This window comes from Amblyomma mixtum, chromosome 2, assembly GCF_055824585.1.
Source record: "Amblyomma mixtum isolate Tamu chromosome 2, ASM5582458v1, whole genome shotgun sequence".
Lineage (NCBI taxonomy): Eukaryota > Metazoa > Arthropoda > Arachnida > Ixodida > Ixodidae > Amblyomma > Amblyomma mixtum.
The window spans coordinates 79,325,625-79,349,336 of record NC_143013.1 but is presented as its reverse complement, the minus strand read 5'-3'; the positions used below and the strand labels follow the sequence as shown (position 1 = coordinate 79,349,336).

At 45.2% G+C, this 23,712-nt stretch overlaps 2 protein-coding genes across 6 annotated transcripts; one reads left to right on the top strand and one right to left on the bottom strand.

Moving 5' to 3' along the window:
* Positions 1–365: 365 nt before the first annotated feature.
* Positions 366–19,760, top strand: LOC149359843 (uncharacterized). Of its 5 annotated transcripts, none has more exons than XM_089571952.1 (9): positions 416–501; positions 1,360–1,475; positions 2,244–2,381; positions 3,694–4,047; positions 8,688–8,805; positions 8,892–9,040; positions 9,912–10,131; positions 11,349–11,495; positions 19,380–19,760. In XM_089571952.1, exons 3-9 carry the CDS (start codon positions 2,277–2,279, stop codon positions 19,385–19,387), a joined length of 1,101 nt encoding a protein of 366 aa, XP_089428078.1. In that variant the 5' UTR covers positions 416–501; positions 1,360–1,475; positions 2,244–2,276; the 3' UTR covers positions 19,388–19,760. The 5 variants fall into 5 exon arrangements, with proteins under 5 accessions (XP_089428076.1, XP_089428078.1, XP_089428077.1 ...); XM_089571951.1 differs by having other exon boundaries at positions 440–501; positions 1,385–1,475; XM_089571953.1 differs by lacking the exon at positions 1,360–1,475 and adding an exon at positions 732–836 and having other exon boundaries at positions 444–501.
* LOC149359842 (uncharacterized) lies at positions 19,623–21,820 on the bottom strand. Its single transcript, XM_089571949.1, has one exon. It carries the CDS (start codon positions 21,525–21,527, stop codon positions 19,887–19,889), a length of 1,641 nt encoding a protein of 546 aa, XP_089428075.1. The 5' UTR covers positions 21,528–21,820; the 3' UTR covers positions 19,623–19,886.
* Between the last annotated feature and the right edge of the window lie 1,892 nt (positions 21,821–23,712).

The following is a 23,712-nucleotide window of genomic DNA, read 5'->3' as shown; positions in this document are numbered from 1 at the left end:
ATGGCCAATCTCCGCATGGGTTTGTGCAGTGCTCATCGTGCACCTTGCAGCCTTGCAGTGCCTCCTTGATAATTTTGTGGCTTTGGGTGTTCCAACAACAGCAGCATAAGTAATTTAGCGTCTACCGTGCGCTGAAAACTAATAAAGTTGACGCAGCACTTCTTCAGCTTTGCCACAAAGTTTTTGCGGCCTTCCTGGAAACTAGCATGTTTCGCGCTATTAGCGCAAGCAAGTGCCCTAAGATATGGTTTTTCCGTTTTTATAAACTTCCGCGATAGTGGATAGTGGCCCATAAATATAGTGAACTAGAACTGTACCGATAAATTTAATACACCAACCGACAAAGCCAAAAGCCACCCTACCGAAGCTACGGCGGCCGCTCACAATCGCGGAAACTGTGAGAGGAAACGGCATGTGCTGGCAACATGGTACCGTAAACAGGTGATTGCCGATGTCAGTTCGCGTTTATGTGACGTAATATTCTGCAGCAATGCTGAGATGGTGAGTGCCCGAAAAGGGATTTTTTCACTCATTCATCTGCCTCTTTAGCCGATGATGTTAACACTGCGCATTCCCTAAGTGGAAGACACTTGCCATTCGCCTGTCATTGGATATCTTGCTCCACTCTTGGGTTCTACCGCTATCTAGCATTTAGGCTTATACATGTCAGTGGCGCGGTGTTTTTATTACTTTTTAACGTGAAATGAACTTTATATTATGCTCAAACACAGGTTTGGGGTTGTCGATCGCAAGACTAGCGTGTAAAGTGCGGATGAAACGGCATGACAGGCGCTGTTCTGAAAGCCGCTACAACCGAAACATGTTCTTGCATCAAGGTATGTTTTCGCGCTCCGCGTTTCCGCAGATCATTGCAGTCGTTTGCTGAAACTAGATACTGAGGAAGAAAAAGAGTACACGTTTTAGCGGCTTGACGTAGGAGGCGGCTTCACTGACTGCGTTATCTGGCATCGAATTTTCGTAGAGAAACTATCGGGCAGCACCGATCGTTGCCGGATTCCGTAGCAATCCTACTCATTTGATCTGATTGTTGTCTGTGTTGCAACATCGGCGATTTTGCTTAGCCGACTGTTGTTATTACGGTGCAGTTTGCACTCTATGTCGTTCCGTTTAGGATAACAGGCAAAAGAAAAAAAAAGGGGGGGGGGGGGGGGGGGGGGGACATGAAAGCTTGTTCACAGTAAGTCTAACGGGAAGGAAAGCATATTGGAAAGCTCGTACTTCAACCTTCGCTATTTGTTATTTTGTTCAGTTTTTTTCCTTTGTTTTCCACATAAGAACCGGCGATTTCAAACGCGGCATTAACGCCTCCCACGTCTGCACCTCCGCTTTTTTATTTAGATTCTTTATGTGACTTGTACTTCAGCAGCCATCAAGCACGTCAATTCAGACGTCTTTTCAACGAGCGCATAGCTGTTGACAGCACTTCAGACAACACGCCGGGAACATCTTTGCAGGTACATTGTACGGTCTTAAATGTCTTGAATCGTGGTTTAATAGAAACAAAAGCCTTAATTAGTGCGCCGTCTATGAGTTTTAAAACAGCACAGTAGACGAGGGGCAAGACGAATAAATACATAGGATCCTCGTATTCTGCGCTGTTTGGAAGCTATGGAGAAGCACCAATGCGGCCACCTGGTTTACGTATAGAACATCAATGAATGGTGCTTGAAAGGCACTGAATCAGAAATCATTTTCTTCATACCTGTGTGCCATCGTAAATGCTCTTTTGCAAGTCTGTTTTGTTTTGCAGCATATAATGCCTCTCGTTACAGTGTTTGTAGTGGACAGTATCATTAGGACTATACATAAAGCAAGTTAAATTAAGCATTTGTGAATAACTTGTCTTGGGCAAATGCACCGTTTCCTTGAAAGGTGTTTGAAAACAGTACGCATAGACATTTTTGCTTCTGACAGCAGTGATCTTTTCTGGCGACCAAGATACTTTTATTTAACTGGACTTCTCAAGAAAAAAAAAAAGGTATGCATCCAAAGTCTGCAATACAGGTGGGCATTACTTGCACTGAAGAAGGTTTCAAGTAGCATAGCTGAACCTGTGATTTGTGGAGTAGAACAAGTGCAGATTAGAAGGACTGAATGAAAATATACGAGTAATGTTGAAAAATGTGGTATTTCATGAATTCATGTGATCAGGGCAACGAAGTAGACTGCCTTTTCCTGTTATTTTTTTTCTTTGTTATTCAAAGGCTACAAATGTTGTGCAGACGCTGTGGTAGAGTCCAGCGCAACGCAACGGCATGGCGATGTGTTCGGTGCCGCCGGTGCACCAGGACCTCTACAATGACATGAGGGCACAGTTCCCGGAGCTGCCCGATGCCGTGATTCAGTCTTACGTGCAACTTGTAAGTGGGATTTCTGCGCGCATACTTCATAGGATTTTTCCTTCTAAGTGATTGGGTTGTCATAAATAACCTTTGGTCTTCCCGCACATTCGCAGTTTATAGCTCAAATAAATGTTTGCCATTTCGTTTACCACTGTTAGTTCCTGTTGTACCTGCCAAATAAGTCGTATCCTTAGTATAGGCAGTGCAGTTGCTCGAATAATGAAGTTAATTAGTAAGTCTTGTTTTAGCGCATTATTTTCTCGGACAGTTTTAGAGGCACTGCTTTAGTGCTCTTTGTGTCATGTTTCCCAGAATAATGGTCTGGCACACATCAAAGTGTAGAAATAGTTTTATGGCATATATTTGTGGTTTTCTGTTTGGTGTATTATCAAGAACAAGTGCTTGGATATGTCGGGAGCCACAAAATAAAGATGTCCTGAATTTTCTTACTTCCCAGAAGTGAAGCTTGAGGTAGTGTAGTGCACTGCATTCAGGCCTGTGAACAACACAGTTAAGAGCCCAGTGAACAGGTAACAACACAGTGAACTTCTCAGCTTCAGGCTGCCTGTCTATGCCCTGTGAGGAACTTTAATGCGGCTCTTGTGGCCTCAGACTTGTTCTTTTTACAGCGTGTTGTCTGGTCATGATTCATTACTTTGCACATGCTGTAATTGTCGTTACATTAGGGCTGCCTGATTACTAGTTCCTTAATGCACGCCCGTTAATTTGTGGAAACGTTGCAAGAAATGGCTTTGGATGGAATGTGCTGGCAAGCAGACAGCAGTGCACCTATGTACCATATTTTTGCATTCTGAAAACTACCGAACATACAAACAAAAAACAGACAAACAAACAAGCAAACAAACCATTCAGCATGTTTTTGTTTTTCGCTAATAGGCGTTCTTGGTGTTGTCTGTGTATTTGCAAGTGTGTGTGTGCAGTTTGATGCAGCCTATTTTGGCGGGGGAACAAAAACGTTGAGAAATTTTGGCACTTGTGAGCCTTTTCCATGAGTCAGCTGCCACGCAATTGTTCTTGAAGCAATTTTCACTTCTAATGAAAATTTTTAATACGTTCAAAAGGACAGCGGTACTGATACATGCTGCATTCAAGATCTCATTACGAAGTCATTGGTACAGAAGTGTGCCACTTTTTTCTAAGAAAACCAATGGTCTGAATGGCTTGAATGTGTGGTCATTCAATCTCTCGAGTTATTCTGAGTGCAGTTTTTAGCATTTGTATGCATGCGAGACGTAATGAAATATCATGCCTCACAAAGGGTGCTGTAAAGCCTCCAGTAACACCTTTTGTCGTGTCTGCCCCTTCGCAGTACCCTCGCAACAGGGCCGAGTGTATCGAGCACCTTACACGTGCCAGCCAGGACCAGTTGTACAGCCACTTTGACTCGGAAGAGCTCTCCATAAACCGTGAAGGCATGCGCCCAGCCGCTCCGCGGCTGTTCGAGCCGCTTGAGCCTCCGTTTCCAGTGGACCAAGACCTGCCACCCCCTTATCCCGGTGTGCTGACGCCAGTCACTCCACCCACACCTCAGTCACCATTGGTTCACCAGCGCTCCCCTCAGGCTACCCTCCACGCTACTTCTCAGATTACTCCCCTGGTGCCACCCCATTTTCCTGCTGCCCACTCGAACCAGCCGTTGGCACGAGCCGACTACAGGCCACAGGTGTGTTCGCAACGTTGCGGTAGACCTTGATCCAAAGCGTGAGAGGTGTGCTTAAGCCATAGCCCTAAGCTAAACCTTTTGAGGCGCTGCTCGTTAAACGCTTAAACAGGTTGTTGTAATCAAAGGAACTGCTTTTTTCGTGACCTTTTAATGTGGAAAATGCACATCTATGTTAGAAATATGCCTTAAATGAAGAGTGTTACCAATACACCGTGTTTTGAGGGGAAACTGATAACTGCAACTAGGGACTATATTGTCTGCGCTGGAAGAAAAGGCATGATTCGGCTCTCTAGCCTTGGCTCCATTACCAGAAAAGTCTCGAAGTATAGTACATGCCTGGTATGCCTGGTACATGTTTAAAGGGGCCCAGAAACACAATCTTAGTTAACTGTTCTGCCTGTCGATTGCATACAGTGAGTTATAATGGTGCTATTAGCAACGGTAATACCGCGTATATTCCTTTTTTTTAATATTTTAATGTCCTCCCAAAAACAACTTCATGGCTCTGATGGTGTCGCCACACAGTGGCGGGTTTTTAGCAGCGGATATGACATCACCTGGCGCGAGCTTGATGATCGGACAAACAGTAAATATACTGCAAATTGTGTGAATAAATAGAGACACATTTTGTCACCTGTCTGCGTTTTATATTAGATCAACAAAAACAACTTGCTTGTCTTAGATAAAAGCCCTGCAAAGCAAGTAAAATAAAAATACACCACCAGGGGCGCTCTGGCATGGAAACAACGCTGCCAGTCTCAGCAAGAACGTGGTACAGAGAGCAGGCAACCATGGAGTACAAACTTCCGCGACGTGCTCTGGCTCGCTGTTTTGATTGGTTGCGCCAGGTGCCGTCATTGGGAGAGTGAAATAGGAGTGGGAAGCCCCGCCAAAATCGAGTTGAGGGCAGCGTTTTGTTTGCTTGTATTTTGAAATTTCTTCACTGAATAACTCCCGTTCCTGAGCATCGATTCCTGTAATTCTTTTTAGGTCAGCATCTGTGTGACATAAAGAACCCACCTGAAGTATAGCCGGTATCCCCCCAAGCAGTGTTTCGCAGCCCCTTTAATGCCTGAACTGGGACATCTGGATGATCTGGAGTAGTGATGCTAACTGGGCTTGTCAGTACCAAATGGCTGTTGAATGCAGTGCGAAATAAGACTATGCATGCAGGAACAAGACAGGTATATACTGCTGAACTCTCAACAGTTTTCTTATAGCAAGCAGTCCACAGATATATGCAGGCTGTCTAGGGTTTACTAATATAATCCCAATAAAGCTGTTTTACATGACAAAGCATGCATGTGCTCTTCAAAATTTGGTGCATTTGTTTCATGTCAACTCATTAGTCCAGGGGATAAGCATGACATATCTATGGCACTCGCTCAGTTAAAGGGACTCCCGTGACAACTTTATCTAATTTTTGTTCTCAGTAAAATTCATTGTTTGGCTTTTTCTTGCTACATTGACATTTGTCTGGCTGCGAAAGACTCATAAAATCCGATTTAAAAATCTTCCTGCCAGCCGATTCAAACTAGTGAAGCCCTTACTGAAAAGAGCGGGCTGCAACCATTTCAACCCATGTGTGCCAAAACCTCGGGAATGTGAAAAAAAAATAAAAATAATATTTTTAATATAAAACATTTATTTCACTTCAAAATCGGAATAATCCTTTTAGTGCCGGAAATGTTTTTCTCAACACCGACTTTTGAGCTGTCATACAATGTAGGATACTAGTCCCATTTGCTACCTCTTGCATGTGGTAAAGCTTCAAAAAAATATGACTTTGACTTTAAAATCACATTTATCATCACACAGTGATTTCCTTATGACAGCACACAAAAATTTTTTTTGCAGAATTACATTATGGTTAAAGGGGTCTGATTTCAAAAATGGCGCACAGAAAAAAAGACTGGCCGATCTTTCTGAATGCACACAGCACAACACTTCCACAGGAGTAGGTTAGGCCCCCTTGAACCTATGCAGCAAGTTAAGCTTTTACATAGTAAACTTTTAGAGTTATTGTGCAAAAAAAGGCGGTTTCTTACTTGTAGGTCACTAGCCATATAGTATGGGTTAAAGTGAATGGCGGTGTAGTATAGCCTCTGGGATCTACAGTCAGAAATTGGTGATGGCTACACCTGTGTTTTGTTTTTTGGTCTTTTCTAGCTTGTTCGTTCTCAGTGAGAGTAGACTGTGTTTATAAACGGTACTCTGTCGATACAGGCCAACTTCTGTTATTTGTTCTTAGTGTCCCTTCAAATGTTTATGAGCATGGGTTAATCTCTCTCCTTATTTGCTTTAGTTCTGGGCGACGCAAAGGTAGATAGAGTGGATAATTGAGCTGTAACTTATTGCTTTTTGCTTATCAACACTGTGCTGAGGAGGGCAATACTGTGGAGTTCCATTTCCTCTTCATTGCCAGATAAGTGAAGAGAAAGATGTGCATTGAAATTGACATGAAAGGTTTATGAGGTGTGAAGCATGTACGGTTTTTTTGATAGCAAGGCAGTTATTTGTCTTTTGAACGATTAATTTTTGTCTGCCACTGTGGCACTTTTGTAAGCCGGCCCCTTAGTGTTCACTGTGGACATTGCATGCAAAGAAAACTGTTGTGTAGAAGGCAGCGCAACTTCCTAGTTCACTGGCAATTATTATGAGCTTACGGTGTTCATGTTGTAGAATTTGCTCCATGGTAAAATGTTTGGGGTCAATACTGCATGGTTATTGCCATTTTACAAACTTTTTAAATTTCTTTTTTCCTCAGCTGTCTCTTCTCTGTGGCCCTTGACTATGTTTATTTTTCTCACTAAATCATATGTGGCTTATGATTACAAGTGGCTTTTACCTGCAGTACGCCATAATGTGAACATCACTTTAACACTAAGACTGCATTTTTGGACTTTTCCAGGAATTTGTATCAGATAACACAAACAGTCAGAGCAGTTCGTGGTCTTCCACGCTCCTGTTGTCATAAAACAGATGGCACTTTGCGATTGGCTAAAGAAGTTTCGAGCATTACTGATTTGACATTGCTAAGTGTGACTGACGCACTCATTTTTTTTTTTTTTTTTTTTGCTGCTGCAAAAGTTTCCAAGACCCAGCCCATAAACTGTTAGCACAGCTGCAAAGAAGGCCTGCATAATTTTTAGAAAGCGTTTAGAAAGAAATATGTTGCAAAATATGTTTCATTGCTGTTTGAGCCCTTAGCTAAGTGTAAGACTGGAGAAGACATGGAGCATTCATTCAGAAGCCTTTGTTAATGTGGCAGTACATTCTCAGTGGATGTTGGTATTGAGAGGTTATGTACAGGTTGTCCCCGCTAAAAAAGATTTTTAAAAAATCCTAAGCATTCTTCCGAATTGAAATAAAGTGAATGCTGTGAGGAGTTATGAAACTTACGGGCTGGTATTTGTTTTGTTCCGTCTACTTTAATAACTAGCGACATTAATGAATGTTCTTTCCAAATATGACTTTATTTTATTTATTTATTTACATATATTGCGGGCCAATGTTTTGGCCCAAGCAGGATGGGCGTACAAATTTAGAACACAACAAGAAGAACGTATAAATTGCGAGAAAGAACACATGGGAAACAACACATTTCTTAAAAGAACAACTATATGATAAAACTAATATTGGGGTAATAAATGGCAACAACACATCTCATGTATGATAAGAATGCGAAATGCATGACAAATAACTCTTTTGGAAGGAAAACAGGATATGTTAAGTATGCAAAATATGGCTTTAAAGTTAAGCCCAGGTATGAATTGGAAGGCTGTCGAGCCCCATGAAAATGGCCCAACCCAGGTGCTTCCACTGAGGAAGCCTTAGCATAGCCCGTTTTATTCAGCAAAATTGAAAGCCCGTAAAATTTTAAAAATGCCATGTGACAGCATGCAGATTACAGAGCTCTCATCCACAACTTGGTAACGCGCTGCCCACGACATAGCTTCGCATTGCTGTTGGTTCTGAGATAAGCGCTAGCGACTGCTGGCGAAACTTTATTTATATTTTTTTTTTCCCAGCGCGCCGTCAGCAGCCATTGACACTTATCTTGAAACCAACACTAACGCAAAGCTCTTTTGTGGGCAGCACAGAGGGTGGGAAGCTGACAACACTTTACGAAGTGGTGGATGGGCGCGCTGAATTCACGGTGCATTCAAGGGCCTGGAGCACGCTGTCACATCGTATTTTAAAAATTTGGTGGGCTTTCGTTTTTGCCCAATAAAAGGGCTTTGCTGAGTGTACTTAATTGGAAGCACCTGGTTCGGACCATTTTCATGGTGCGCGCCAACTTTCCCATCCGCGTGTGAGCTTAAGTTTAAAGCCATATTTTAAAAGTTAATTAATGTCAGTAAATATTATTGAAGTACAGGGAATGAAAAATGTGCTAGCGGGTAGTTTACATAACTCCTAACAACATTCACCTGATTTCGGTGTGGAATAACGCTTTTCTTTTCTCTTTTACTCTTGATCAATTTAAGCTGGGACGCCCTGTATATAATTTTAATGGGCAGCCATGCTGTTTATACATTCCCTGTATTGTTCCGTGAGAACTTAGCTGTATGGGACTTTCGTTCTGGCCGTGTTCAGCTGTCGGATTCCTGGTTTGACACTGTATGCTTGGCCTGCAGGTCCCTATCAGTGTGCCCTCTTCACAGTATGGAGCTGGCTGGTCCCAGGCACCTGCCATGGACTCGCCCATGAACCGGCTTCACCATTCCCCACCTGTCATTGACAACATGATTCAAAGTAAGACTGCTTCCAGAAAAAGTTGCTCTTCATCGTGCCCCCACCTGTAGCGTTCGCTCATGCAACTCTTCTTCGCCACTGTGCAGCTCTCCTGACACACCAACGCCAAAGGTTAGAGCTGCTGCAGCGGATGTACGCCCAGCAGGTGCAGGTCCTGCAGCAACTTCGGAGTGAAGTGGAAGCGAAGGAGTCGAGGCTCATGTGCAAGCACCTGATTGACGTCACCCCCTCTCAGGTTGGAAGCTACTATGTACAGTTGGTTGCTCTCAGCTGCACTGGCTTCATTATGAATGACAGACAGTTTCATTGCACAAATCTGGAATGTTTAGTTTAGTTTAGTTTATGGGGTTTAACGTCCCAAAGCGACTAAGGCTATGAGGGACGCCGTAGTGGAGGGCTCCGGAAATTTCGACCACCTGGGGTTCTTTAACGTGCACTGACATCGCACAGTACACGGGCCTCAAGAATTTCTCCTCCAAAGAAATTCTAGCCGCCGTGGCCGGGATCGAACCCGCGTCTTTTGGGTCAGCAGCCGAGCACCATAACCGCTGAGCCACCGCGGCGGCACAAATCTGGAATGTGCTCTCCCTCGTTCTTTTTTTTTTTAATCCTATAGTCATGCACAGCAGCAGTTCGCTTCTAGAATGCCAGATTTTTTTAAATCTATGTTTTTGGATGAAGACTTCCTGAAGTGTTTGCTATTATCACTTGTGTGGACACCGATAGAGTGCTGCCGTAATTTTTATGACGTTTCACTTCCTTCGCTATAATGAAATTCAAGGTTGTTTTTTTCGTTCATGCATATTTGTGCACGCATGCACAAGTGATGTCGTATTGTGTACGTATGCGCTGTCGCCCAGGCCGTTGAGCTGTTCCCAGGGGCTGGAAAAAAATGTTGTGTCTTAGGTCCTTCTTCTGTTTAACCCACCACCTGTTTAGCTTTATGCTGTTCATATACCTGCTACAATTTTATGGCTTGTGTATAAGCGAGAAAAAAAAAAATTCCATATTTTACTTTGCTCAAAGTTAGCCCAGCGACCCTTCAGGTTTGATTCTTTCGTCGTGAAGAACACCAACGATATGCGTAATGCGATCTGTTTCGACAGATGGAGGAGCTGAGAAACCTGAGGAGAAGGAACCGGACCCTGAACGTCGAGTGTCACTGCCTGCTGAACGAAGTCGACCTGTACTCGCGCGGAGAGGTGCCCCTGGGGGCCACAGACGAGCACTTCTACCAGAGACTCAACCCCGGCCAGGCTGTGCCCCACCCGGCTCCACCACCCTCCAGGCCTCCCATCCTGTCACCACCACGGGTGCACTCCAACGGTAGGCCACTCCGGGATGGTGACGGCCATTCTGCCCCCATTTCGGAAAAGTGTGCGCTTGGCAGTCCTGTGCAAAAGTCACGGGGATATGAGAGGGCTCCTTTGCATGCATAGAGTTTCTTACTATTACCTAGAGGGAAAGCTGGCGACCCCTCTATGGGAGTTTGCATGGAGACCCCTCGAGGCCACTTCAGCCACCATGGGCGCTCAAAGCATCATGGGGCGGTGAGCTACCGACTGCAGAACTACAACTTTTGGCCAAAAAATAATGCAAAAATAAAGCTGTTAGATAACTACGAATGTCCTAACATTCAATATTTTGTCTAATGATTGCAACAAACGAGCAGAAAAGCATTTAAGTGCAAAGTTTGCCCAAAATAAGAGACGACTCGCTCTCCTATTGGCCAAGTAAAGAACACTAAAAAAACTAATATTGCGTAATTAAGAGACGCACTTTTAAAAGTAAATATGTTTTAAAAAAAATGTTGTTGCTTAGATACTTTAAGAGGTTTTTTAATGGCATTTCGGAAGAGTAATACCTTTTATTGGCGTCGTGTGTCGTCACGTTTTCACTACTATGGCTTTTGCATACTGCGTTCACGCGAAAGTCGTCTGCGCACACACGAACAACGTTTTTGGTATGAAACATCTCAGTAGTGCCACTCCGTGTTTCCGAAAGAATACGACTGTCTCGCAACAAGTAGCTCACCACCCCATGATGCTTTGAGATATTTTTGTTTTCTGAAAATTTACCATGCAAGTTTTTCCATACATTCAAAGCATTCAGAGTCTAGCTAACAGGTTTATTATTGAGCAGTTTTTTTTTGCACTGAGGTACTAATGAATGACTAAATAAAATTAATTATCTTGGAAACCGACTAATTTATGAAAAAGGTGATGTCATTGTTGAAATCAGTGTAAAAGCCTGAGCAAGGTGGTACAGTTTCATTTGGAATGGACTAAAAATAAGAAAAATAGGTCTAAGACCCTTAACTTCGGTTGTGGCCTTCAAGACTTCCGATGCCATTTATAATTGAGAAAGTAAGTTTCCGTTTCCCATGCAGCTGTTCCAAAAAAAAAAAAAGGGGAGCGAAATAGCTGTCACTGACAGCTGATGCAGAGCTCAGCTTAGCTTCTTCATTAACGAGTCCCCAGTTTGGCTGCCTGTCTGAACGGTTTGCCCCCTCCCGTTTGGCCCCCCCCCCCACGTGCGTGCAGCACCCTCTCCACGGGGGGGCAGCATCCTGTCGGAGGACGAGGAGAACCAGGAGGACAACCGGTGGAAGTGCTCCAAGTGCACCTTCCTCAACCACCCGGCCCTGGAGGCGTGCGAGGTCTGCGAGATGCCCAAGGCACCCTCCACAGGTAACCTGGGTCTGCGCTACCTGCACCAGGTGCACCTGTCGCCCGCCCAGCGCTGCTACTGCCACACGCAGCTGCAGCGGGCCTGACGGGTCTCTCTCTCAAGGGCGGGCCGTCCTGATGCGCATTGCCCCGTGGAGGCGCGTTGTGTGGGTGCAGACACAAGTAAACAGGGCGTGCTGTGGAATCTGATACGTCCGATACTGCTTACACATTGACAAGTCAAGGGAGGACACTGGTCTTGGATGATCCATAACTACAGCGCAAACTACAGGACAGAGATGAAGAAGGGACACCACACAGCGCTGACTCACAACTAAAGTTTTATTGGATGCCAGCAGGTATAAATACCTCCCTGGCGGCCAGAAAGAAGGCAGTCCACACCTTTCTGGCCGCCAGGGAGGTATTTATACCTGCTGGCATCCAATAAAACTTTAGTTGTGAGTCAGCGCTGTGTGGTGTCCCTTCTTCATCTCTGTCCTGTCGTTTGCGCTGTAGTTATGGATCATCGAAAACACCAACTCGCCCAACAAATGCTTTTGGCTGGTCTTGGAGCTATTTCTCTTGATTTTTGGATGGGTCTTGTTGAAATTACGCATTTCTGGTACCTGATTTAAAATAATATTAGTTTTTGAACGTGTCCGCTTAGGGGTATTAAAAGTCATTGTTTATAATTGTGCAGCTGCAGTGGGAAGATAAATAGTCGTGTAAGAAATTCTTCAGGCCTGCAGAAATAGCTTAGTGAGAGTAAAGGATGCACTGTTTGTGTTAGTCCTCAGATATCACCACTACTGATACTACTTTTTATAGCGTGCTGAATTTCAGCTGTCGGTGTGTGGCTGTCAAGTCGTAGCAAAATAACTGTCCTAAGCAGAGTTTAGAAGTCTGTGTGCAGTACACTGTAAGCTTGCAGTCGCAAAATATACAGTTCTCTCTGCGCGCTGGTGGGAAAGGATGCTGGCAAGCTGAACCTTAAGGTAGGACCAAACTGGGATGTCATTATGGCGGTTGGCTTAGAAGTGCTTGAGGTGTGCAAAATTGGGATCTTTTGTGCACTTTGTCGAGCCTACAAACCGGCAAGGCACATTTGCTCCAAAAAAATTATCTCCAAATTATTGCTGGCATCTATTTCAGTCCAAAAAATCGTAATTTTTGGACTTTAGAAGAGTCTGAATTGTCGGTCATGAAAATGCAGTCCTTGTCAAAAATACACAGCTCAAGGGGTTTGCTTCCAAGCCACGTAGCCGGACTCTTAAGCACATTTGACAGTCCTAAGCTTAGGAGGGTTGAGTACTTAAATTCCTTCCGTCTTCGTGAGGTTAGGATCCCTGAGTGTGCAAGAGGAGCCACGTTGCAGGGCTCAGAAGCAGGCCCCTTGGACTGTGTACTTTTGACAAAGACTGCACATGTTCCCATGAGCTGCTTGACGGTTCCTCAGCAAAGTTCGAAATATTGTGCAAGTCCAGATTATTGGAGTCTTAAAAATTCGTCGGCTACTGTATGTGCTTGCACAAGAGTATTCCTAATACAGTTGCACATGAACATGGGACAGGATCGAATGCAGTTAGAACAGTGCAGCATTCTCTTTTTACCTTTGTCTGTGCCTGTATGGTGACCTGCGACATTGATTTCACAACATATGAGGATTTGTTCCACATATGCCTCGGGTCAAATATGTGCCCTAGTTGCATGTGGGGTCTACGTCTTGCAATCTGCTCCTTTTAAAAATGTCACTGTTATTGGCAGACCAGCCAGCTGGCTGACTGATTTGATGGCGCTGCCTATATGCTGGTCTCTGAGGGAGGAACACTTTTAGGAGGAGGCTCGTCTGCACACGTTAAGGACTATGTATTATAGTACATATTATTCACCTGTATGTATTGCCTACTTGTTGACACTTGTATGTATTGTCACTTGTTAAAAAAAAACAACAACTTCAAAGTTAATGCTACCAGAATTGTTGTGAGATTACTGGCTGGCATTGTGAGATTGATAGTGGTTGTAAAGCATAGCAATATTAACAGTTTGCAACGTAGCTTAGATTCTGTATTTCAGTTCTTACATTACATTTAACACATAGAGACTACATTTTGGTTTGGGCTGGCTACTATCTTATCTTATTGTAGGAATAATTCATCTGATGCAGAAAGTCTGTCTAGCTGCGCTTCTAGTGCCATGGTTAAAGAATTCTTTTCTTTCAAATTTTTTTTTAATGGGGACATTAGACACCTTTAGCATACCGCGTACCGTATTACCGGTACCGGAGTACCGGGCGCCCGCCCACCGCCGCTGAGCCCGCGCTGATTGGTCCCGATGCTACACGCGCGCGCGCAGCTGCTGGGTACGTGGCGCCATCTGGCGCCGACAAGGCGATCTGCGCATGCGTATTGGCTGCGCGCGGGCGCCCGGTACTCCGGTACCGGTACCGGTAACACGGTACACGGTATGCTAAAGGTGTCTATTGCTTGCCATTTCTCAGTGCCCATTGCATATTTTGACGTTTGATTTGATGCATATAGCCAGTGTAGTAGGCTCAGCAGTGCAACCGTACCTTGCTGTTTTCATGTGGCATGCGAGTATAGTACCTGCCTCAACGTATCCTGCTGTGAAGTACAATCCTCCTTGTTCAATACATATGTGGAACCTGTAAGACAAAAACATTTTCTTGAAAGCTAATGAGCTCAACCTTTCTAGCTAAGTCGTGGATGCATAACTCTGGTTTGAAAGCTGCTACATTTAAGCAAAAAGTAACATATTCAGTAATATTCTAAATTGATCAACACCACAAAATAAATAAATAAAAATTAAAAATCCCCTGTGCCCTTTGGTTTCTGTGGCTGTTGGCTTCTGTCATATTTATAACGAGCCCCTCATTCCCCTTCCTTCCCTTGTATGCTTAATTGCTTAGCGAGGGCCTTGGTTCTGGCAGCCTTGACGCTATAGGAAGCATAAGAGGGTTCTCACGCAGCTTCCACCCTCTCCGTTCGATGACGTTCTACGTCACACATGCGGTAAATCAGGACGTTCCACGTCCGCCGCTTATGAACGTGGGTGGCGCTGATGAACACTCTCAAGGTTAGGTTACTTGTAAACATAAATACCCCCGAAAGCAGAAGATTTGACAGCCGTCGCCGTAGCTCAGAGGTAGAGCACCGGACGCGTAATTCGGAGGTCGTGGGTTCGGATCCCACCGGCGGCATGTGGTTGTTTTTTGTTCTGCTTTTCTAATCAATTACTTTAAGCGATAACATATTCAGTAATATTCTAAATTGATCAACACCACAAAATAAATAAATAATTAAAAAAATCCCCTGTGCCCTTTGGTTTCTGTGGCTGTTGGCTTCTGTCATATTTATAACGAGCCCCTCATTCCCCTTCCCTTGTATCCTTGTCCATCATGGCATTCAGAGAAGGCATCATTGCTGCCATCTAACCGTAGTGTCGGAGTTCGCCTGCGAAGGCTTGTAGTGATCAGGCTTTCCTTTTCCTTTTGTTTATTGTGGTGGTCCTTTCAACACTTCGAGAAATGAGCGAAATAGCATTCCTGGGCTCCAAGACTTGAAAAAGGTTGGGAATTCCAAATACCTTTTGTCATGTGCTTGCATAGGTTGTCACGCAAGAAGCAAATTAGGCCTCATTGCCAACCAACCTACTAACAGCATTATTGTTCTTGTGGCGTGGTAATTCTTAAAGGTGCACTGAAGAGGAATCTGAACTCGTCTTTTTGCCGCGGGAACTCAATCTACACGTTCCGAGCTTTCTTAGAAACTTCGATTTATTGCCCTGTGTGGCCGATTTCCCTAATTAAATCGAATTAACGTCCGGCTCCCGCCTTTTTTTTTTTAATTCTCCCTCGTACGGTGGGCGGAGTCGACCAACGCGGGGAGTGCCTTTCAGCCAGTCCCGTGGCGGCTTGCCGCTCTGCCATCGGCGGAGTAATACGTAGTAGTCCGTAGAAGCAAATAGTCCGCTCTTTTTTTTTTTTTTTTTTTCTGCGGGCTTATTTTGCGGTTATATTATCTGCGAATGAAACTATTTATTCACGGAAACCTAAAAAAAAAAACAAAATGAAGCGAAAGCAAAGCCTCCACGGAGCTGGCTGAAGGGCACTCCACGCGTTGGTCGACTCCGCCCACCGTACGAGGGAGAATTAAAAAAAAAAAGTGGGAGCCAGACGTTAATTCGAGTTAATTAGGGAAATCGGCCACACAGGGCAATAAGCGGCAGTTTCTAAGAATCCTAGGAACGTGTAGATCGTGTTCCCGTGGCAAAAAGACGAGTTCAGATTCCTCTTCTGTGCACCTTTAAATTACTTTTTTTAAACAGGAGATGAATGGTAGCTCATGTCAGAGCAGTTACACTGCATAAAGGACCATGGTATTATTTTAGCAAGAGTCCTCCACATACCGTATTTCAGTATTTAATTTGAACATGTACATGCTGTGTGCAGTTCAAGTTGGCCCATTTTGCATTGTGGGAATGTAGCCTACTGTGTATATTATAGTCAGGCACCACTGTTTTATATTAGTCTGAAAACATCTTCAGGATTTCTTGAAAAGTGTTGAAACAGAATACTTTTGTAGGGTTGTTGAGTACGTGCTGCATAATTGCTGGAACTGGTTATTACATGTTTGATTCATGGAATGATGAGCAGTGTCATTGAGAAATTCATACTCTGTTGAATATCTTCCCCTCATTGTATTTTTGGCTCGTTCTAGCTGCCTGGTAACTTATTTTCAGGATAAACACTTGGAAGGATATTCTTGGTAGCAATTGTGCACTGAAATCTTGCCACTGCAAGTGACTGTCTACTAGTACAAATAGGTAGAGGTTATAGAACTGTACATTGTACGCTTGGAGTTGTTATGACTGTTGCACAACCATGCTGATAATATATGAGGTAGCAAAGCCTATGCTAACTCTCAGCTCCAGAGCTGAATCTTTATATTGGTGATTGGAATGGTTTGGAGTTAGGTGGTAACCACACTCAAAGATGGCATGAAATGAGAGTATAGAGAGCAACAAGATGCATGCAGAGTTGTCATTTCTGTAGATGCAAGCGGACCAGCTGTCAAACATCAGCATGGAGATAATACGGCATCCACGTAAATTGTTCATTTTAAAGCGAGATCGTGTCTCGGCTGACCTTCAGAGACAGCCACTGCACAAATTGGTCGATTACATGATTCCTTGGCATAATCTACCTGTTGTACTAGCTTAGCAACCAAATTTTAATCACCAGAAGCTTCTTAATACGTACCGAGGCGTCTCATCACAATACAGTGCGGCCATTCCAAAGCTCTTGCCGGGTGTAGCATAGCCTTGGTACTGAAGTTTGTGTGTGCTGGCTGCAAGCTATGTGTAGTATTTGGTCATATACGGTACACCACACTGCCAAGCTCGTGGTACTCTCTCCATTCCTGACAACTGTGATGAAGACAGTATCACCACACTGTGGTAACGAGTTTCTTTTTCCTCCCCAACATGCTGAGCAAATATAAGGCTTTAAGTGTAAGTACTACAACACATTGCTGTTCCTCATTCCCACATAAGTGTTGAGCGTGTTTCTAGGACTGAGGCGTAAACAACTGAGAGGGTGTGGATTGAAGATGGAAGCACCGAGCACTAGTCTAACAAGTTTAAGGGTGCAGTGAAGAGGAATCTGAACTCGTCTTTTTGCCATGGGCACTCAATCTGCACGTTCCGAGCATTCTTAGAAACTTCGATTTATTGCCCTGTGTGGCCGATTTCCCTAATTAAATCGAATTAACGTCCGGCTCCCGCCTTTTTTTCTTTAATTCTCCCCCGTACGGTGGGCGGAGTCGACCAACGCGTGGAGTGCCTTTCACCCAGTCCCGTGGCTGCTTGCCGCTCTGCCATCGGCGGAGTAATACGTAGTAGTCCGTAGAAGCAAATAGTCCGCGCGTATTTTTTTTTCTGCGGGCTTATTTTGCGGTTATATTATCTGCGAATGAAACTATTTATTCACGGAAACCTAAAAAACAAAATAAAGCAAAAGCAAAGCCTCCACGGAGTTGGCTGAAAGGCACTCCACGCGTTGGTCGACTCCGCCCACCGTACAGGGGAGAATTCGAAAAAAAAGGGCGGGAGCCGGACGTTAATTTGATTTAATTAGAGAAATCGGCCACACAGGGCCATAAATCGAAGTTTCTACGAATGTTCAGAACGTGTAAATCGAGTTTCCGCGGCAAAAAGACAAGTTCAGATTTCTCTTCAGTGCACCTTTAAGGGTGCAGCCCTGACACAGTTCCCTTCTCTTGCCTTTAGGAGTGGCACAGCATCTTCGAGTACACATTAGGTGGCACCTGGATCCATATTCTGACTTGACCCCTTCAGGATCGAAGCCCTCAGTGACTGGCTGAAGCAGAAACAGCTGTGACGCTCGATTGCATTGAAAAGTGCATTATTGTATTGGCACTGTCTGCACATGTGGAGCAGAAACCGGGAATTTTGCCGCGGTTGCATACATTGCTTTTTGGAGCTACAAAAGCACGACACGCTCATAAGCAAAATAATATGTGTATTACAATCATCTGCATCCTAATAAAATAGCCGAAAGAAATAATTTTGCGCGTCAGCACAAAGACCCGAAATATGGGTCTGCTTTTCGACAGCTGCTATACAACTAGCAACACCCAAGTTGCTTTGATGCCATGAGCGGTTGTTCCGGAACTGGTGTTCCTCTGAGAATAATGGTACTCTAGCTTCAGCTGCAATGTCAGAGGCCATACTGCAAGAAATGAGGGCAGTGAAATGAAGTGTATTCTGGTCTCAAAATGCTGCCTGTCACCATGGCTGGCTTGTGCTGCGGCCGAGTGCCACATACGCTACTTCAACCAATCGACAAGCACTTCTTGAGTGATCAAAGTTAGAATATAGGCTTTGTTAGAACATGCTTTAATACAGATTGAAGTTAAAATTAATCATTGTCTGGGAAATCTGTATGTAATGTGCATTTTGTACAGCACGTTTTCGTTGGCCAAGTTTTATTCATGTTGATATTTCTTGTGCTGCATATTGAGAGCAGTTCATTTATAGCAAAAGAATTCAATCACAGCTAATGCTTATAAAATGAGTTTTGCAATGTGATGGCCTTCACTATTAATGTCGTATACCCGTGCCACACGCGCACAAGAAATGGCAGTAAATGCTTAAGGCCTTAAGTTTGTTAATGCCATTATTTTCGGAGTTGGTGCTACACGTCCACTTTTAATGCCATTATCGAAAGTGACGATGACGATAACGCTTGCAAGGTAGTCAAACATTCCTAATGAGCAGAATATATCGGGAATGATGTTCAAATGTAATGTAAAAACGATTTTCCAGAAAATATGGCTGTTCCTGCTTTACAAGTCGAAAAAGTAGCCATAAACTCGCATGTCAGCACCGAAGTCGAGAGTACCAGTCAATAAGGCTGGTTAAAATGGCGCTCTTCGCATCGAAAATGTGGTTTAGGTGCCTCATCTGGCTGAAAGTTAAGAATTAACCATTTTATAGTGGGCTAGGCAGTTGTAACTGACAAAGCTGCATGTTTTTCTGCGTGTGGAATGGGAACGAGAGTACACATTGCACGGGCGAATGAGTAGTGGCGAACTCAGTAGGTCGCGAATGGCAGTAAGGCTAATGCCATTAAATTTATGCGTGTGGCACCGCACGAATGCCATAAAACTTAAGGCAGTAAGCACTTAATGGCATTAAATCTGTCAGTGTGGCACGGGTATTAGTGTTGAAGTTGTGTGGACAGTGCATGACCTGATATTTTAGCTGTGCTGCTCAGAGCTGTATTGACATCCTTTGATTTTTTTTGAAAGTGCAAAATTTTGTCACGTTTGCTTAGGAGTTTCTCCCCTTTTTTTATTTTTGCAGCTGTGTGACCTGACTGGTAAAACCTCCACCACGAGTATTCACTGCCAAGAGGCAGCAGGCATCGAGGCGTGCATGCAGGGGGCAACACCACACACCTCTTCACTTGTGGCACACGTCATGTGCAACATTGTACAGATATACCGACTGTTCAGCTTTTTTTTTTCTCCCCATGTACATACGACGTAAACGTGCCGACAAAGCTTGGTTGAAAGAAGGACCCATGAAACTTAAGTTATGTAGGTGATCAAGATAAATGTGTGAAGGTTCGTGCATTCCGTTTGTTTGTAGCAGCATAAATGACTTTTTTGTGTGTGTGTGTGTTATGTATGCGTCCTGATGCATTTTTATGACAAATAAAAATAAAGCACTCCAAACTGTGTATATCATTCAAAAATAATTTATTTCATCTAGACTTAATCGTTGTCACTCACAACATAACACTGAGTGACTCTGTGTGGCAAGGTAACAGACCCATGTGCGGTTAACATTCCAGACACAACAGTGTAGCTATGGGGTAGAGTGCACATCTGCTTGAACAGTGAGTGTAACTGTTTGCGCGTCGTCATCCGATGAAAAACTTTCGCCGCGAACCTCATCGGAGCCCCACTGTTTCTTCTTATCTTGCACAAAATATGCAGATGATTGTACAACACTTCGGCTTGCCTTGTAACTCTGTCTCTGGCCCTCATCCTTTGCAAGTGACCCTGTTTCACTGTGCCCAGACTTTTCGGTGGAGTTCTCGCCATTGCTTGATGGCTCGAAGCTGTTTGAAACTACGCTATTACTTTCTGGCCCACTGCTGCTGTCTGCCTGTGCCTGTTCGTGACGAGACATGTCATCACCTTCAATTTGTTCTTGGACATCTTCAGATCCAGAGGTTGGAAGCAGGGATGGACTGCTTAATGTTTCTGTGCTGTAGTTAGTTGCACTTGAGTAAACTTCTTTTTCAGCAATGTCCACAATGTCTTCGTGTGCCTCATCACTCGACCCCTGGCCTACACTGGGACCTTCATCTTCGCTGTCGTGATGATAGTCTTCCGTTGCACTTGATGCTGAGGTCTGGAAGCTGCCATCTACGCTTTCTTCGTTACCAGCCTCGGAAGTGCTTGTTATGGGGCTACTCAGTCCACTACTGGAGTCTTCAGCTGCGGTGCCTGCGGGAATCGGTCTAGGCTCTTCCTTCGGCAACGCTTTGAGCCTCTTTTCGAGTACACATCTGTAGCAGGGGCTTCCGCCCTCGAGCCGCACGAGTGAGAAGTGGCCCTGAGAGCCACCCAGCCGCACGCCCACGTGGTAGCGGTACTCGCAGCAGCTACTCAGCTGCACGTCCCTGATGTCGTCGACGAATATGACAATGCTGAACGGGTAGCCACAGTGCCTGCGGGAGGCGAACGTGAACGTGTCCCCCGGCGCCACCCGGCCGTCGTAGACGGTTAGCGAGGTGCCGCCGCAGTGTTGTTGCGTTACCCTGACCGGCTGACGAGCCTCGGCGACCGCCCTTCTGCTCGACCCGAGGAAGAGGAGCGAGACCTTGCAGTCCGACTTCTTGGGGAAGTGGTTCTTGGTAAACGATTCATCCCTGCCGCTCGAACTGCTGCTGCATGCGGGCGTGATGCTTGCTCTCCTCGTGATTCGAGGTGCGGTGTTGCCGACCGCTTGCACGGTGGGTCGCGGCATAGCCGGCTTGCGTTTCGACGACGGGTTCACGGGAAGCAGGTAAGGCGATACGGGCTCCTTCGGCGCCGTCGAAGGAACAGCGACTTTGCTCCGGCACGTCGAGCAGGTGAGGTCCGCATTCCTCAGGCCGACTCCGCTGTCGCCGGAGCTGGTCGTGCTGGCGTCCGTGCTTCCCCGGGAGCCCGACACGGAACTGGCGCAAGTGCAGCGGTGCGCGCCGGGGTCGCCGTTAGGTTTACCGTCGTGCCGGAGACACCGCACGAGGCCGACGCGGGCCAGGCGTTGCCTGACGAGGCTCTTGTGGAAGTGGGGCCTGAGGTGCTCGTCATTGAGGCTGTCGTAGGAGTCGATGGGGCCCGTGGTCTTTTTGTGCGCCGCAGCTACCATCCACATTACACACGTGTGCCCGCCGCTCTTGTGTACTACCGACCGCTGCGCGGTTGCCATGGTAACGGTGGGGTTCCCCCCCATTCGCTTAATCTCGATGCGCACTCGGTCCCACTTCGTAGCACATGTGTATTAATAAAAGAAGGGTACTCGCAGCATCGGCATTCTTCACACGAGCGCAGTGGATTGGAATGCGCCATATGTGTTGCAGCAGCAGCGTGCTTCACTGTAAAGCGTGCTTTCGGCGCATTACTCGTGAGCTGCGGTGAAGCCGCCTTTGGCGCTTTGCGTTAAAATCTTGGAATCGGCAGCAGCTGTTGTAACCAGCAGATCCTGGAGCCAGTAGTTGCTAAACCAGCAGCTGCTGGAACCGTTGGCTTTCATGGTAGCACCGAAACATTAATTCTGTTGGATATGCATTCTAACTATTAATGTCATTTCATTTTCTAACCTTTCTGAAACGTTAAAAACAAATGCTAAAGCAACTTACTAAATGTTAAGCACACACAATAAAAAATAAGAAAAAAATTGCCGACGATTAAGTTACTTCCTAATGCGAAATTTGAGAGCAGCTCATCAGCTAGCTGTTTCAGCTTTTCGATATAGATTGAGGCAAATAATTCGAGCAAGGCATATACACAATTGCAGATATACCAATTGTTATTTTTCACGCATATTTCCTCTTCAAGAAGCACTCCACTAACAGTTCTTGACTGTCATGAAGGAAGCTTTGTGGACACCAATGCCTGGTTCTTTAAGACTGGGTCTGCGCAAGTACATATTTCGCGGTTTTCGCAGCTGTGGGAGCCGTTACGAGCGAGAGGAACGGGATGTTCTCCCGCATAAGAAATTCCCGCTTGTCTTTATATCTACATTAAAGTCCCCACCCAAGCGTTTCTGGCACAACGTTGTCAATGCCAAAGCATTCAGCGCACATCTGTCATTACCGCCACGTAGCTAAAAGCCCGATTGAGGTGTCCACTGTTCCAAGAGGGAAGTTATGCGCCTTCCCTCTGGTTCAGGTGTCCACCGAGATCTGTGAGACAGATACTGCGCATTTTTTCCCTAAAAAAGTACCGAAGACACTGCATGGAAATTCTAAAGTGTGCTTGGCGAAAGCCTTATGGTCAATCCACTGCCGCTTCCCCGAACCGCTTGGCGCGTAATCACTGGGCCGCTTCGGAGCCATGCGTCTCACTCACTCGACTGCAACGAGACGTCCGGCGAAGGAGCGGCGGTGTAGCTGCCACCGCCGACGCGCGCGCGCTCGTTCTGCCACTACTGTGTGACGTCACGGTTGCTGCACAGTTGCGCCCCCCACTGGCGCGCCGGTTGTTGTTGTTGCCTTGGTGGCATGGCACGTACCCACGACGGGGGATTGGCCAGGGTTCAGTGAGGAGAGCCCAAAGATGGTGCTGCCAAGCTAATGGGGAAGAAGTTTCACTTTTACTTTCTCCTTTCCAAGCTCCTGCTCCATTGCTTTCGCAGCTTAAAGGGTGTCCACTGCTGGTTACAACGGCGATGGCGACGCCGCGAAACGCAGAAACGGGTGCCTGAAAGCTACGCTCTAAAAAACTCTCAACCTAGCTGTAAAATATAGTCATCTCAGTGCAGGTCAATGTGCATACACGTTTCAACCTTCAAACTTTGAAAAGCAGCAACTAGAGCAACAAAAAAGAACTACACTACACACAACATATCCTTATGTACCCTGACAATTATCAACATTAATAAGCAAAATAAAGCTCTCTGATAAAATTTTTGTACTATTTATTCCATTTTTAGCACTGCCGAAGAGATTTAGCTGCAAGTTTCTGTTAGTTGAAGAATATATTATAGCTACACAAAAAAAAAATACCTCCAAGGGCAAAAAGTTCTTTGCTGGAACCAGCACAAGTCGGGCCATGCAAACATACTGTGCCGACTTCATACGACTTCATATGTGTTGTCGCTATAGCCACTTTCGCCACAGACAAATTTCCTGGTTTTCTTCTCAATCTGCACATCTCATGACCCTGAATCCTCCCTCGAACCCCCCCCACCCTACTCCCCAGATAATGCTGCCTTGTCTTCATGCCTCTGGCCACCTAACACGGCCCTCCGATCACCAAGCTCTTCTTGACGAAATAAATGTTTTCCAATCCAAATCCTCATCACCATGGCAGCTTCTGCTGCTCGATTTTTATTATTTTTTTTATATCCTCAAGCTGTCTTCCTGCCTTCTCACTTCCTCTGTGGCGTCTTCCCTCTTTATGCCTCTCCCAAGTCC

What these genes read in the sequence shown, in the direction of transcription:
- LOC149359843 (XM_089571950.1), top strand. Translation starts at nt 2,277, where the DNA reads ATGGCGATGTGTTCGGTGCCGCCGGTGCACCAGGACCTCTACAATGAC. An exon ending in GAGCCGACTACAGGCCACAG is followed by an intron (nt 4,048 to 8,687) that starts GTGTGTTCGCAA and finishes CTTGGCCTGCAG; the next exon opens with GTCCCTATCAGTGTGCCCTC. An exon ending in TTGACGTCACCCCCTCTCAG is followed by an intron (nt 9,041 to 9,911) that starts GTTGGAAGCTAC and finishes CTGTTTCGACAG; the next exon opens with ATGGAGGAGCTGAGAAACCT.
- LOC149359842 (XM_089571949.1), bottom strand. Translation starts at nt 21,527, where the DNA reads ATGGGGGGGAACCCCACCGTTACCATGGCAACCGCGCAGCGGTCGGTA.